This window comes from Ranitomeya variabilis, chromosome 1 (assembly GCF_051348905.1).
Source record: "Ranitomeya variabilis isolate aRanVar5 chromosome 1, aRanVar5.hap1, whole genome shotgun sequence".
Taxonomy (NCBI): domain Eukaryota; kingdom Metazoa; phylum Chordata; class Amphibia; order Anura; family Dendrobatidae; genus Ranitomeya; species Ranitomeya variabilis.
Genome location: NC_135232.1, coordinates 893,363,385 through 893,381,097, shown reverse-complemented (window position 1 = coordinate 893,381,097; position 17,713 = coordinate 893,363,385). Strand labels below are relative to the sequence as shown.

Sequence of the window (17,713 nt, the reverse complement as noted above, 5' to 3'; positions counted from 1 at the left end):
GTGGTGTATGGTTTGTGATACCTGGTAAAGAGATCTCCTTTATTGCCTTCAGACGTAACATCACTCCCCCTGGTGGAAGAACGACATTACTGCAACGACCAGGACTCTGGGGCGCTGCATGGACAGTTGCCAAGTACTGCTGGGGAATTAAATTTCCATCTCCAAAATGCTTGTCGGCAGAGGGAAGCATGAAGTGCTCTAACATTTCCTGGTAGATGGCTGCACTGACTTTGACCTTGATAAAGCATAGTGGACCTAAACCAGCAGATGACATGGCTCCCCAAACCATCACTGATTGTGGAAACTTCATTGTCAATATGATTTAAAAAGAGAAAGCACAGTAGTTTGGCAATAAATGGCTTCACCTAACTACTTACCATGAGTGGAGAAAAAGGTTTGGTCTTATCATTCATATTCTCTGAAAAAAGGCCAAGAAGACAAAAATTCTGCCGGGGTATGTAAACTTTTGAGCACAACTGTATACTGTCCTTCACTTATAATACCCCTCGCTGCCTCACAGTATGCATATTTTGAAAGGCTATACATTTATTTTAAGCATGTATTTGCCATATACGTGCATATACTGTATGTCCATATTAATAACGGAATAACTGTGTACACTCATATATGGTCATTGATGATGCCATAACCTGAACCTACCCAATTGGCTTATTTTATTCATCCACTATTAATTTAAAGTACATGGTTAAAACATAATTAACATTTAACAATTTAACAATTTAAATTGATGTGATGTGAAGGTTTTTCCATACACAAGTGCATACAATAAAAAAAAACTCCATATAACTATATTTTAATTAAAACGTAAAATGGAAATATGCCTTAATATTTTATAACTTCACAATCAGAAATCCTTAAATGAGCAGATAAAAGATATTTCCATTTTTAATTCCTTAAAGGTAAAAAGTACAACATTAAATAATTTCCTGTATTTTTCTTATAGGTACTGAGAAAGAGGATAGAGGTGATGACCTCCTGCTGAATTCAGTAGATGACTTTTGGTGGTTTCCACACATGTGGAGCCATATGCAGCCTCATCTTTTCCATAATGAGTCTTCACTTGTGGAGCAGATGATTCTCAACAAAAAATTTGCTCTGGTAAGTACAGTGGTCCTTTAAGTTGTAAACACACTCTCTTAGGTATTGTACTTTTAAATTAAAATTTGTCAGTGGTCCCCAACCAGAGGATTTTGACACACAGTTTTGTGAAGCATTATATAGATGTTTCCATTGATAATATGGCTGACATATTACTAATCAATATTTACTTTATTAACCCCTTAACGACCAGAGATATGTTTGGTTTTGCATTTTCATTTTTTGCTCCCCTTCTTCCCAGAGCCATACATTTTTATTTTTGGTCAAAATGGCCATGTGAGGGCTTAATTTTTGTGGGATGAGTTGTACTTTTGAATGCTACCATTGGTTCTAACATCTCACATACTGAAAAACGGGAAAAAAAAATTCCACGTGCAGTGCAATTGCCAAAAAAGTGCAATCCCACAATTGTTTTTTTGTTTTTTGGTACCATGTTTACTAAATGCTAAAACTGACCTGCCAGTATGATTCGCCATTATTTAAGTGGTGAAAAAATTTCCAAAGTTTGTTAAAAAATTAATAAATAAATTGCGCCAGTTTATGTACCTGTAGCATCTCCATTTTTTGCGATCTTGGGTTGGGTGAGGGCTTATTTTTTGCTTACCGAGCTGAAGTTTTTAATGAAACCATTTTGGTGCAGATGCATTCTTTTGACCGCCCCTTATTGCATTTTAGTGCAATGCTGCAGCGAGCAAAAACTGTAATTCTGACATTTTTACTTTTTTTCTCGTTACACCGTTTAACGATCGGGTTAATTCTTTTTTCATATTGATAGAGCAGGCAATTCTGAACACGGCAATACCAAATATGTGTATGTTTGATTTTTTTTGTTTTATTTTGAATGGGGTGAAAGGGGGTGATTTGAACTTTGATTTTTTAAAATATTTTTTTAAACTTTTTTTACTTTTGGCATGCTTCAACAGTCTCTGTGGGAGAAGCGGTCATAATCTGATCGGCTCTGCTACATACAGGCGATGATCAGATCGCCTGTATGTAGCAGAATTGCTCACTTGCTATGAGCACCAACCAACCGGCCAGTGCTTATAGAAATACGGCAGCTACAACCCTAGAGGACTGCTAGAGACGTCTGGATGTCATGCCAACCCATTCGTGACCCACGATCATGTAACGGGGTCACCGATGGGCAAAATTTCCAGTGCGCTTGCTGGAAGCGTGTGTTAAATGTCATTGTCAGAGATTGACAGTGGCATTTCACTAGTTAACAGCCGTGGGTGGATCGCGATTCCACTCACGGCTGTTAGAGGCACACATCAGCTGTTCAAAACAGCTGTCATGTGCTGGAAAAGATGTGGGCTCAACACCGGAGCCCACATCAAAGGGAGGGAGTCTGCCATCGGCATACTATTACACCCGATGTCGGAAAGGGATTAATAAATATGATAGCTCAATAAATTATTAATCACAGAATATGAATATCTTAGGAATTTATAACAGAAATCATAAGGTAAACCCAGTACCTCAGAGTGACTTACAATCTGCTATTGAATAACTTGAAGCTCCCTTGGCATAAGATGTGCTGAATGACACATTTTACACTAATATACATCGGAAAAAGTTATTCTAAACCATAACTGGAGGTTAAACATGGCACACTAGTGTGAGGACTTCTCTGCCATAATATACTTATTATATATCATAATTTTGTTAATAAATAAAATGTGATTAGCAAGATAAGTTAACTATCAAAGGGTTAAACGTTAAAGAAGTTGTGCTACGTTTTTTAAGCTTAGATGTTTTAGAATAGTTAACAGAGGCATACACACCTTTCAGCACCCTCATTGATCCAGGTTAGGCCGCTCTAGTATTCGGCACTGGCCTTAGAAGCGATGCCTGCACCGTTTGTAAATTACTAGGACTGCTGCAGCCTGCGATGGCCTGCAGAGGTCAGGTGAATAGAAGAGCACATCATCAAAGAATCACCTGATTATGTTATCTTCTAGCCAAGCCAGTCCTTGTGACTCCCAAATGTGATGACAAGACTTGTGGAGCCTGTGTAAACCTCGAGGAGCTACCAATGCAAGATCCACATTGCCGCTGGAAGGTTAGAATGCCTCTATTAACTGTTTTAAAACATTCTATGCCCAAAAAGAATTTCAGTGTAGGAAAATTCCTTTAAGCCATTGATTCAATATGAAATAATATGTTAATTAAAATACAATCCGGTTTGCACTGATATTTTCACATCCATATTTAGATCTATGCCATATGTAACTACTGCCAAATATGGAGACCAACAGTTATTACAACAAGCACTTTTTATAAACAAAGGAAAAAAAATATTAGCTGGATGTTTTAACATTTGTTTTTTTACATTGATTTAATATTTTTTTTAAATTTTCAAATATAAGTTCTAATGCGGTCTTTGTATGTTCTCAGCATGTTTACTGGAGCAGCAAATATTAGATGTGGAAAGTTTGCCTTCCTATTCCCTGATCTTATTTAAGTTTGTCAATCCCTCGACCCATAAATTGATCGTCCCTGTAAATAGAAAGCTCACAGTGAACTTAGCCAAACACGGGTCATATATACTCAAGAGATCTTCTGCCCTGACCAATAAGTCAAAGAGTGGGACATTACAAATGACCAGATCTTTAGTAACAGTGTACTGTAAATGAAGTAAAATCCCAAGTCTGTAAATTGACGGTGAGATCTATTGGTAGTGCTATGTTTAGCTTTATTGTATAGCTAAGTACAAAGTATACAAAAAAGGAATAGTTGGCTTCATTAGTATTGCATTTTGTCATGAAAATTAGTTTTCTGTTTTTGCAACTTCACAGGCAAACTTGTGAATGGGTCAAGGACAGAAACAAGGTTACACATGCCTACATTTTCCCTTTAAACTCATAATATAAAAAATACAGAAGTCATTTAAAAAAAAAAAAAAATCTGTTACAGATGTTTGTAATAATTTAAATCTGTAAAACTGTAACATTAAAAACTGCAGTAAAACCTGCAATCATGCGCAGCATGCTATTAGGTACATCCGTGGAGGCTTTGACACAACCTCCCCTGCCCCTTCATCCTGCAGTATTTCTTTACTCTGCACAAATTTGGAATTTCTTGCATAACTTGTGAGCATCAGAGATGAGTGAACCTTTTAAGGCTCCATTCAGTTGGGATCGGTGAACTTCCCAATATTCACCGAATCTTTTTCCAAACTATTCGCCAATCTTAGCCCCACTGAATTGAATGGGAGGCAAAACCAAACTGCTAGACAATACCTTCAAAGGGGCCAAAAAACTGTCAAAATAGCTCAAATTAGGGGCAGACATTAGGAAAAGTTTGGACCATGCCATTGCCGTCCGATTTTTACCCACCCATGTCATTTAAAACCCAACATTACATCTTCCACATGCAGTAAAATCACACCATAACCCAACAGAATATATAGAATACATATAATGTATATACATAGAATAGATAGATATAAAGATGTCAGTGACATATATAAATAGTACAGTGTTTGTGTAGCTAACTGTACATGTATTTTATTACTGAATATTTTTTTTCTGAAAAAAAAATCGTGTGAGATCCCTCAAAACTTTTATTCACCAGGAGAGGGAAAGCGGACAGCTGGGGGAAGAGGTTTATAGCCTGGGAAGGGGATAATACCCATGGAGCTTCCCAATATATTAATAATATAATATAATCATCTCACATCCATATATTTAGCCTTTCCTAGTTATTAAAATTGGGAACCGTCCCCAAAAAATGACAAAGGGTCCAAGTATAATTAATAACCAGCAAAGGCTAGGCAGATAGCTGCAGGATGATATTAATAGCCTGGGAAGGGGCCATGGATATTGGCCCCATCCCAGACAAAAAGATCAGCTCTCAGCCACTCCAGAAAAGACACATAAGATGTGCCAAAACTGACACTTATCCTCAATCTTTTTCAAATACCCTGGTGCAGTGGCAAGTGGGGAGATAGGGGGTTGATGTCACCTTTGTATTATCAGGTGACATCTAGCCCAGAGGTTAGTAATGGAGAGTCATCTATAAGACTCCCCCATTACTAACCTTATAGTGATATTGCACAAGCAAAACATATGCACAGTGTAAAGTCCTTTATTTGAACAAATGACATACTCCTTTATTGACTCTAAATTAAACCATACTCACATCATTGCCCACTACACTGAAGCCAATGGCCCATGTAAATGAATTAAAATTATAAAACAACCATATTCCTCTCAAGGACACCCGGCAATACACTGACAGCTGATGAACTCCAGTGAACTCTCTCACCACAGCTCAGCACTACACTGCATGAGCAGTTAAATGCTCCTGTCAGTGGTTTGCCAGCTGTCGGGTAGAGCAGTTGCATCATCTAATGTCACTGCTCTACAAGTGATCTGAATCATCATGGGACAGTATTAATTACTGCAAATAGGTGAGGGATATCGTGGTTTATTGTTTTTTCTCTTTTCCACTTGACAAGGATATCAGGGATTGGGTGTTAAGATGAGTATTTGGTGCTTTTTTATTTTTTACAGGAGACAAGGGCTTCAGAGATTAGGGATAAGATGAGTATATACTGTGATTTTTATTTTTTTTCAATATTTCAACTTTTTTTTACTTTGAGCACAGACACGTGCTAATGACTACGCCCATTAGCCACTGTAATCAGTGACAGCAGGCGTCGGCTCATGGGAGTAGTAGTCTCTCATCAGCCGATGCCTGTGACCGTCAATAAGATTTTTATCTGCAGGACACAGTGACAGCTGTGGAGTCACACTGACCTCTGACAGAGTGACCCCACAGCACTTTAACCGGGGGTAACGATCTTACCAGCAGTATCATTACCGCTGATCAGAACCGCTGTTGTTTCTGTCGCACAGCAAGGGAAATACCATAGGAAATCTGCAAAAATGCACCACATGCACATAGCCTTATACTCACAAAATGGCTCCTAAGCTACAAGAATGTTTTTTATATGGAGAGGGACATGTGACTTCGGCAGCCAGTGACACAAGCCCTTGTGTCTGGATGTTGTTGATGGTTTCTGTGCTGATTGGTTGTTGGAATCTCCACACATTAAGTTAATTAAAAAAAGAAATAACAGTTTGCAGCTCCTCTGACTTTCCTCACCCCTTCCCTTTATCAAACACATCTTTCTCGCTCACCATACAGCACCACTATCCCAGCCAAAGTCCTAACAAAAGTATTAGTGGATATTCGATCATTTACCAAACTTTGTCCCAATTTTGCTGATTTTGAGGAAAATTCTCTGAAATCAGAAAACTAATCCGAATGTGCAAGGATTGTGCCTTCTTTGAGATTGGTGAACTTTTTTTGAGCAAGTTTGCTACATCTTTAGTAAGCATAACAAATGTGCTACTTAAAATAGCTGAGCCATAGGTACTTTGGGGACATTTAGCCTTCTGTGTAGTTTTATGAATGACACTGCACCAGAATTTCGACAATTTTTTTTAGTTTGACTAGAACCAAGAAAGCTGTGGCATGAAGAGTCAGTCTGCTATTTATTTCTATGTCCTCACTCATAAAAATGCCTGGTACTAGAGTTGTTTCAAATTTCAGTACCCTGTCCACTGTCCTCATCAGCTATCTGTAGCTGCTAGACAGAAACCCGGAGAACTGTCTCCTACCATCCAGCATCCATGGCTTTTCTTTTAATTAGGAGCAGCACCATTATTCTAGCAAGGCATACACATGAGATCACACCAGGCCAACTAATCAAAAGAAGAGTGATGGTTGCAGTCAGGTAGAAAACAATTCTCAAGGCTCCCACACACCAGCTAAAGTTGGCAGTGACAATGAGCCAGGTCTTGCAATCAGTTCGCGCCAACTTTACATGGTCCCTAGCATGTGCATTAATGGTCTAAATGAGAAGACGAATCATTCGTCAAACATGTTAGTGTTCATTGAAAGTTCATATGGCCAAAAGCAATTTTCCCGTGTTTATGTTTATTCCAATCGACAAAGAAAAGTAAGCCTCTTGCAGACACTGCTAGTAGTCACTCATCTTTTACAGATACAAGGAATTGGGCTAATAAAAATAAATCTGGAAGACTATCATACACATCAGTTTATTAAACATGCCTATGGAGCAAGAACATTGGCAGCTTTGCATCCCATTCCCTATTATGCTGTGGATTTTGTATGGTCTTACTTATTTCTAATATATTACTAAATATGTGTTTTCATCTATTTTTTGCAGTAGTTTTGTAGCTTTACATTCTGACGAAAAAAAATCTTAAAGCAAAATAGATAAAAATAAACCATGGCAAGTTTTAAAGAAAACCCTGACTAGCAGCGCAGTCATCCACACATGCATCATAACTTATTTTTTAAGTGTGACAAGTCAAGTAAAAAATCATGCTTCATTTCCCCTCTACCCATTTAAATGTGTTTCTTTTCTTACTATTATTGTCTTGGACACATCCGTTCAGCTGTGTGATCAAAAGAAGATATTCTGGAAGAACAAGAGCAGTGAAATGTTTCATTCTTTTAAGTTTTCAATGTGATAAAATGTAGAATAAATGTTATGCTTTTGTGCCGCATACGTTAACGGCTCACTGAAGTAAAATATTGGAAAAGCAATGGGTAAAAACTTAAATCAGTGATGGAAAAAAACGTATAAAAAATCGAAGAAATATCAAACTGGGAGCCATATCTTTGAACAACATATATATTTTAAATTACATCCATTCGTATCCTAAACCTGATGTAATATAGAATACAGCATGCACAAAATAGATGTGGTATTGCTTCAATTACATCCCACAGATAATTTTTCTCACTTCATGTATTCCGTTTTCACAGTTCTTTCTCATCCTTCTGATGTTCCCTTAAGCTTTATAGCCACCCACACTCCTATTTAGTTGAATGTTCATACTATACTGTCAGTTACTGTCCTGGAACCCTGCCATGTTTCCCGCTTCTTAGTGGAAGCTGCTGTTGAACTCTACGTAAAAGTATGTCATTATGACTTAAGAACTGAGGAATATGCTATCTTTTGAAATCTCACAGATAATCCTTTGGAATATTACAACATTGTTCCATGTTTTATAATTTTTCAAAATTCAAAACTTCTTAAAAATATAGGAGTGTGCTTAACCCAGATTCAAACTTAATCTGAAAGCTTTAAACATTAGGTTTTTTATATGTTATACGTAGGTTTCAGATTGTCAAAAGAAATACTGATTGTGACCTTAGAAGTTTTGATTTAAATACTTATTGTCTTATTTTTTACTTCATTCTATTCAAAGAATGAAATGGTAGATTGTCTCTTTTCTTCAAGTGCTGTAGAACTATACTTTAAAGGTCTCCTAAATAAAAGTATAAGGAGCTGGTAATATAGAATAAACAAAATCCTAAGAATAAAAGTAAGCTCACCCAAAATATATTGTAACTTTTATTGTCCCCTGAATAGCAGGATTCAGATGGAAGTCCCTTTGAAGTCTTTCTGGGTTCCATTCCAGCATTTCCTTCTTATTTTAGGTGGGCAATAAAATGACATTTAGATGATGTGCTTCCTTAAAGTATATTATATACAGATGGCCAGCTACAGTATATACAGGTTTATATTTAAACCCACATATAGCAATATATACAAATATATAGGCAGTTAAAAAATCTTTTCCAATTAGTTGTAAGATATTTAGTGATAACAAGAAATGACAAATTGAAAAAAGAAATGTAGTTATTCTGTAGATTTATGTTGCTGTAACTAGATCATGAGAAAAAAGCAAAATGGTCGATAAAGAAGTTGTGGCAGGCAGGTAAGAAAGGAGATCACAAGACAAAAAAAATGCCTGTACCATGAGATGGCATTGGCCAATATTACTAAAATATCATTACTTTATATATAAGAATGCACCTTCTAGAAGGTGGTGTATCTTTACAGATTGTCTGGTAAGAGAAGATATTGGATGAAAACCGAAGTCTAATTAATTAAGCAATTGTAATATTATTTCTACATTTATGATGTGACTTATGGTATATGATATGTCAATCACACACTGGTAAATGCTTTAGGAAAAATAAAAACAGAAATGGAACTGAAATTCTTATTTTTTGGTAAATATTTTTTTTTAAAAAGATAGCGTTCCTTAGCATAAATGGAGTGTAGCTGATGGACCTATATATAAAACACTACTGTATATAGAAAACTGGCCCTTCTGCCTACCAAATCCGGTTAGAAAGTCCCAATTTATAGGCAACATGTGGACTGTGTAACATTATTGAAGTAATGAGAGATGTTTTGAATCCTTAACTGAGATAATATATGGCCTATAGGGTTGAGCGAAACGGGTCGGCAATTTTCAGAAGTCGCCGACTTTTGGCAAAGTCGGGTTTCATGAAACCCGACCCGACCCCTGTGTGGGGTCGGCCATGAAGTCGGCGATCTTCTGAATCTGGAATCGGAATTCCGATATCGATTCCCGATATGTTTAAGATATCGGGAATTGGTATCGGAATTCAGATTTAAGTGTAAAATAAAGAATTAAAATAAAAAATATCGCTATACTTACCCTCTGACGGGCCCTGGTACTAACCGGGAACCTTCCTTCCTTAGAATCAGCCTTCCAGGACCTTGCGGTGACGTCGCGGTGACGTCGCGGCTTGTGATTGGTCGATCGGCCGCCCATGTGACCGCTCGCGCGACCAATCACAAGCCGCGACGTCACCGTGACGTCACCGAAGGTCCTGGAAGGGCTGATTCTTAGGAAGGAAGGCTGCCGGAACGAAGCCGAGGGTGAGTATATTCCTATTAGGTATATACTCACCCTCGGACATGCCCTGCTTCTTTCCGGCAGCCTTCCTTCCTAAGAATCAGCCCTTCCAGGACCTTCGGTGACGTCACGGTGACGTCACGGTGACGTCGCGGCTTGTGATTGATCGCGTGAGCGGTCACATGGGCGGCCGTGCGACCAATCACAAGCTGCGACGTCACCGCAACGTCACCGCGAGGTCCTGGAAGGCTGATTCTAAGGAAGGAAGGTTCCCGGTTAGTACCAGGGCCCGTCAGAGGGTAAGTATAGCGATATTTTTTATTTTAATTCTTTATTTTACACTTAAATATGGATCCCAGGGCCTGAAGGAGAGTTTCCGCTCCTTCAGACCCTGGGAACCATTGGAAACCCAATGCACTGCATTGGGTTTCGAGTTTCGGCCGACCCCGACCCCGACTTTTTTATAGGATCGGCCGATTTCACTCGACCCGACTTTTGAAAAAGTCGGGTTTCGTGAAACCCGACCCGATCCTATAAAAGTAAAGGTCGCTCAACCCTAATGGCCTATATCTTAAGAGAGAGGATGTTAAACAAATCCTTATTGATCCTGTAAAGTATACACTGTAAATATTGTATGCATGCTGTATGCTTGTATTTGATGGTCAATGGCTTAAAAATGATAATGTGCAAAGGTTTTAAGCAGCTATGGAAAAAATTCTATTAAGTAAAATAGAAGTATTTACAGTATTTATGAGTTTCAAAATGCAAAGTACATGAACAATAAAGAAATCAAAAAGCAAATCAATATTTGGTGTTACTACTAGGGATGAGCGAACGTGCTCGGCAATACTCGGTTATCAATCGAGTATCATAGTGCTAGAATATACTCATCACTCGGCGCATATTGGGCAGTATTCAATGTAAAATTCTAATCCCCGCATGTTTATCACCTGTTGCACAGCCAATAAGAATGTGGGGATTCCCTGCACATCACTCTAATGCCGTAGCTAGTGTTGAGCGATACCGTCCGATACTTGAAAGTATCGGTATCGGATAGTATCGGCCGATACCCGAAAAGTATCGGATATCGCCGATACCGATACCCGATACCAATACAAGTCAATGGGACACCAAGTATCGGAAGGTATCCTGATGGTTCCCAGGGTCTGAAGGAGAGGAAACTCTCCTTCAGGCCCTGGGATCCATATTAATGTGTAAAATAAAGAATTAAAATAAAAAATATTGATATACTCACCTCTCCGGAGGTCCCTGCACCTCACCGCTGTTAACCGGCAGCCTTCTTTGCTTAAAATGAGCGTGTTTAGGGCCTTCCATAACGTCACGGCTTCTGATTGGTCGCGTGCCGCTCATGTGACCGCCAGGCGACCAATCACAAGCTGTGACGTCATTCTCAGGTCCTAAATTCCTAGAATTAGGAATTTAGGACCTGAGAATGACGTCACAGCTTGTGATTGGTCGCATGGCGGTCACATGAGCGGCACGCGACCAATCAGAAGCCATGACGTCATGGAAGGTGCTGAACGCGCTCATTTTAAGCAAAGCAGGCTGCCGGTTACTACCAGGGCGCATCAGAGGGTGAGTATATCCCTATTTTTTATTTTAATTCTTTATTTTTTACATGGATATGGATCCCAGGGCCTGAAGGAGAGTGTCCTCTCCTTCAGACCCTGGGAACCATACACTGGGAACTTCCGATTCCGATTCCCGATACCACAAAAGTATCGGATCTCGGTATCGGAATTCCGATACCGCAAGTATCACCCGATACCCGATACTTGCGGTATCGGAATGCTCAACACTAGCCGTAGCCATTATCAGAGGTTATAAAAGAACAGGCATTGCCCGGCTCAGCACACTGAAGACATTGCACAGATCTTTGACATTTTGTACTGGAGGGAGAGAGTGCTTTTCTAGGCCTGTATGTGCACAGTATAATGATTCAGAGTCTTGTATTGTTGATATTTGTGCTGAAGCAGAGCCATCATACTAACAGCCCTTCTAAGGGCTAATCATTTGCTATGCTTTTTGTATCACATATATTATGCATTTAGTGTAGGGAGGGAGAGAGAGTCGCATGAGCAGGGACAGTGGAAGAATACAGTCTGTAGACAGGGATTAGGGCTGTGCAGTCCATTGCAAAATATATAGCTGCAGCTTTTTGGGGGTATGACAAAAATGTTATATATTTCGATTCATCGAGTATTACATGCTTTGTGTTACTTTTTTGTGGTATATAACACTAAAAAAAAAATCTTTGAAAAACTTTCATGTGTTAAACTTCATACTCATACATTATTCTGTGTTTTGAGGTACTATATATATATATATATATATATATATATATATATATATATATATATATATATATATATAAAACAATCCCAAAAAAGTATGGTTACATTTCCAACCCATACACTATTACATGGTGTGGGTTAAGTTTTCGTAATCTATAAAACTGGTATTCCATGGAGTGGGTACATTTCTGTGATATCTAAACCTCTAAAAAAAGCATTAAAAATTCTCACCCATACACTATTCTGTGTTCTGGGGTACATTCCTTTGATCTATAACAAAGAAAAAAAAGCTTTAAAAAAGTTTCCAGACTTAAATTTCTCAGTCATACAGCATTATGTGGTCTGGAATACATAGCTGTGATTTGTAGACAACAGGAAAATATCCAGCTGTCACGCTGTAGCACTGAGGGCAAATGCAGAGTAACACAAACTCCACTAGATGGCAACAGAGTGGAGAGTGAGCTGAATATCCTGCTATGAAGCAGACCCACAGTAATACAGTGGGGCTGCCACTAGGTGGCAGTGGAGTAGTCAGAGAGCCGAGTCAATACCAGAAGCTAGCGCAGTATCAAGGGGAAAAACAAAGAGCAGAGTCAGACAGAAGCAAAAGGTCAGTGCCGGTCAGTAGCAGAGATAAACTTGGGACCCAACTTAATGGAGGGAAGTTTCAGTTGTATGTTCTTGGTAGACAACCACACTTTATCTCCTATTAGAAACTTAGGTCCTACAGATCGTCACTTATCAGCAAAATGTTTCTGTCTGCCCTGAGTGACCCCAATGCTCTTCAGAACCTCCCTCCAAACCTTCCACAACCATTGAACTGCCGAATCAGCCCCTGGACACCCCGAATCCATCTTTTAAAATTCACAAAAATGAGGGTGAAAACCATAATTGCAGAAAAATGGAGAGGTACCAGTGGACTGATTAACCTGATTATTGCATGCGAACTCAGCCACAGGCAATGAGGAAGACCAATCATTCTGCTGAGACTTGGCAAGACAACGTAAAATCTGTTCCAGAGACTGATTGGTCCTCTCCGTCTGACTGTTAGTCGCAGGATGATAGGCAGTGGAAAAAGTCAAGCTAATACCCAATCTCTAGCAAAATGTCCTCCAAAACTCCTCTATCAGACATTAAATTTAGAGCCATGCCATGCCACCATACAATGTGTGATCAATAAACAATTTAGATAGTGTTTCAGCATTAGCTATGGTGCGAAAGTAGACGGCAAAATGGCTGACCAAGGACGAGCCCTGAGTCAATGCCAACAGTTGGAGCGCCGTATCATGGGTGACACGAGGTCCTAAAAAGACCTGTTTCAGAGTGCTCAGGAACAACGAAGCACTCTGCACCACATGATTGCCACGCTCCCACAGCAGCATAGCCCACTCCAACGCCCTGTGCGACAGGAGAGACACAATAAATCCCACCTTAGCCCGCTCTGTGGGAAAATGTGCGGCCAGAAGCTTGAGATGTATAGAGCACTGGCTCACGAAACCCCTATAAGATTTACTATCACCAGAAAATTTTCTGGCAGCGGGAAGCAAGATAGACTCGGAACAGGGGTGGCAGTGGACAAGGTTGCGCAAGCCACGCTAGCAGCCTGAACAGCAACTGTGGTTACATCCACAGCTGAGGTTGTGCACTCGAGAGCCACCAACCTACCCTCCAGCTGCTGGATGTACAGCATGGATTGCTGTGTGTCCGCCATTGCAAGCCAGACCCTGGTGCTAGTATTATGTTAGGGCTGGCGGAACACCCCGAGTATATTTAGATATTATTATTGGTGTGTTCACAGCCCGGGGTCCACCATGCAGGAGACCAACCTGCTGCTAGCAAATGGTGGCACAATATGGCGGTAGAAGCGAACTCTGTTACTTCACAGAGTCACACAGAAGGGAAAACGCTGTGCCCTGTTAGCATCACAGGGGAACACAGCTGCCTAACAGAGCAAAAGCAATCTGGTCAGTGAGTAGCAAGCACACAAACACCTCCTCTCCGGTAGAGCCGGAATTCTAATGGCTTTATGCCAGCCCTGAATTCACCATACAAACTCCTCACCGGAGGTGCCGGTATTCTAGTGGCTTATTTCAGCCGGACCCTAACCACAAACAGACAAGACCACTGAGTAGCTAAAGCTCATAACATAAGCTGATACTAGCGCATGGCCGTGCAACCCACGCATGTACTTATGCTGGCTAACAGATGTAAATCATTCAGCTGCGGCAAGAAAAACTAAATCTCCGAGCACTAAAAAATACTCGAAGGACCCCCGAGCATGCTCGAGAAATCTCAAGTAACGAGTATATTCGCTCATCACTAGTGTTGAGCGATACCGTCCGATACTTGAAAGTATCGGTATCGGAAAGTATCGGCCGATACCGGCAAAGTATCGGATCTAATCTGATACCGATACCCGATACCAATACAAGTCAATGGGACTCAAGTATCGGACGGTATTCCTGATGGTTCCCAGGGTCTGAAGGAGAGGAAACTCTCCTTCAGGCCCTGGGATCCATATTAATGTGTAAAATAAAGAATTAAAATAAAAAATATTGTTATACTCACCTCTCCGACGCAGCCTGGACCTCACCGAGGGAACCGGCCGCGTTGTTTGCTTAAAATGCGCGCTTTTACTTCCTTCCGTGACATCACGGCTTGTGATTGGTCGCGTGCCGCCCATGTGGCCGCGACGCGACCAATCACAGCAAGCCGTGACGTAATTTTCAGGTCCTCAATGCCTAATTCTAGGCATTCATGATTTTAAAATTACGTTCCGGCTTGTGATTGGTCGCGTCGCGGTCACATGGGCGACGCGACCAATCACAAGTCGTGACGTCACGGGAGGCAGGAGACGCGCGCATTTTAAAATTACGTCACGGCTTGTGATTGGTTGCGTGCCGCCCATGTGACCGCGACGCGACCAATCACAGCAAGCCGTGACGTAATTTCAGGTCCTGAATGCAGAAATAGGCATCAGGACCTGAAATTACGTCACGGCTTGCTGTGATTGGTCGCGTCGCGGTCACATGGGCGGCACGCAACCAATCACAAGCCGTGACGTAATTTTAAAAATGCGCGCGTCTCCTGCCTCCCGTGACGTCACGGCTTGTGATTGGTCGCGTCGCCCATGTGACCGCGACGCGACCAATCACAAGCCGGAACGTAATTTTAAAATCATGAATGCCTAGAATTAGGCATTGAGGACCTGAAAATTACGTCACGGCTTGCTGTGATTGGTCGCGTCGCGGCCACATGGGCGGCACGCGACCAATCACAAGCCGTGACGTCACGGAAGGAAGTAAAAGCGCGCATTTTAAGCAAACAACGCTGCCGGTTCCCTCGGTGAGGTCCAGGCTGCGTCGGAGAGGTGAGTATAGCAATATTTTTTATTTTAATTCTTTATTTTACACATTAATGTTGTTTCGATACCGATACCCGATACCACAAAAGTATCGGATCTCGGTATCGGATTTCCGATACCCGCAAGTATCGGCCGATACCCGATACTTGCGGTATCGGAATGCTCAACACTACTCATCACTAATCATGACATTTAAGGTCATGTCACAGCATCTCATTCGGATTAAGGTCAGAACTTTGACTAGGCCTCTGCAAAGTCAGCCATTCAGAGGTGGACCTGCTGGTGTTTTGAATATTTGTCCTGCTGCATAACCCAAGTGTGCATCAGCTTGAGGTCATGAACAGATGGCCAAACATTCTCCTTCATGATTTTTTGGTAGACAGAAGAAATCATGGTTCCATTTACCGAAGCAAGTCTTTCAGGTCCTGAAGCAACAAAACAGCCCAAGACGATTACACTACCTCCTCCATATTTTGTTATATATTTTGTTATATATGCAGCACCCCAGAGCACTGGTTGCTGCAGTAATGTCTCTCTTCCACCAGGGAGATTGATATTACGTCTAATGGTACTAAAGGAGTTCACCTGACCAGGTATCACAGTCACACACTACACTTCACACTCCAGTCCACCAGGGGGAGCAAAGGTACTATCTACTAGGCCACTCCTCACACACGGGTAAAACTGGTGGGTTGGATAGGAAGTTAGTCAGAAGCTACCTGGGTTTGACCCAGAGAGGACCTGTCAGGCAAACAGGGGGAAAGGAGGAATATCTGAGCTGCAGACAGAGGGTCCCTGTCAGGGGTGGGATCCTGATGGAGGCCAAGCAAGAGATAGAGTGTTACGGAGCTGCGCCTGTGGAGAGTGAGAAACGAAGTCACAGCACAAGGAGATAATACCGGGAGGAGTTCTGCCCCAAGATCGGCAGCCTCCTTCTGAGGCGCGTAGCCGGTGGCCAGAACACCGAGGGAGTAATAGGCACTACGCATTACTTCAGAGACTGGCAGGACAGTTGATTCCAAGTTGGCTGCCCGACCTTAATACCTATGAAGACACGGAGGCAAATTGTGGAAGAGCGGCATCTCTAGGGTCCCTATAAAATAGCTCCAGGCCTACCCCGTCATACGGGTTGTCCTATCCATATCATCTGGGGGACAGAGAGAGAGAACATCAGAAACATCCACGAAAGTTGTGAGGACTATCCCGTGGTGCCCAGCAGGGAGGTACTACAACACACAGGCGCTGGTAGGAAGGCTACTGATTTCCACCTGGATAAGGGAACTCTGGATGTGCCTTCGGACCGGCCGGACTCTGCTTGCCCTGTGAACGGTGCTCTGGACTGTGGACTCTGAAGTCTTCAGTAAAAGGTAAAGAGACTGCAACCTTTGTGTCCTAGTTATTCATTGTGACTTACGCCATCCACCATCACCACCTACACATCTGGGAAGCCCTGGGGACATACTTCACCTGTGGGATGGTACACCATCTAGCTGCCATTCCATCACCCCAGCGGACCCCTAACAGCGTCGGTCACCCTGACCGAATACCACAGGTGGTGTCACGAACACCAGACAAACTTCACCTTTGATTGGACGCCCCTCAGAAGGGCCACGGACCGGGTTGGGCCACCATGACATCCCCAGAACTGAGAGAGAGATAGACCCGGTACCGAGTACCCCATTGCCCTACACGTGGGGGCGCTCCATATACAGTATATGTTATTATGATGTTCCTTTTCTGAAATGCTGTGTTACTTCTACGCCAGTTGTAATGGGACTTACACTTTCCAAAAAGTTCAACTTTTGTCTCATTAGGCCACAGAGTATTTTAACAAAAATCTTGGGGATCATCAACATGTTTTTTGTCAAAACTGAGACGAGCCTTTATGTTCTTATAGCACAGCATTGGTTTTCGTCTTGGAACTCTGCAATGCAGTCCATTTTTATCCAGTCTCTATCTTATGGTGAAGCCCTGAATACTGACCTTAAATGAGGCAAGTTCTTTGGATGTGGTTGTGGTGTCTTTTGTGACCTATTGGAAGAGTCGCTACTGTGCTCTTGGGGTAATTTTGATCAGCCAGCCACTTCTGGAAATGTTTACCTCTGTTCCATATTTTCTTCATTTGTAGATAATGGCTCTCATTGTTGTTCACTGGCATTCCAAAGCTTTAGAAATGGCATTATAACCTTTTCCAA

At 41.4% G+C, this 17,713-nt stretch overlaps 1 protein-coding gene across 4 annotated transcripts in view; it reads left to right on the top strand.

Annotated features, from left to right (window-relative positions):
* The window catches only part of LOC143788761 (bifunctional heparan sulfate N-deacetylase/N-sulfotransferase 3-like), a 1,150,054-nt gene that overhangs the window by 645,146 nt on the left and 487,195 nt on the right, over positions 1 to 17,713 (top strand). For all 4 annotated transcript variants that reach the window (XM_077278642.1, XM_077278636.1, XM_077278649.1 and 1 more), the window contains exon 4: positions 965 to 1,119. In XM_077278642.1, the coding sequence (XP_077134757.1) occupies positions 965 to 1,119 (155 nt within the window). The remainder of the gene's footprint in view (positions 1 to 964; positions 1,120 to 17,713) is intronic.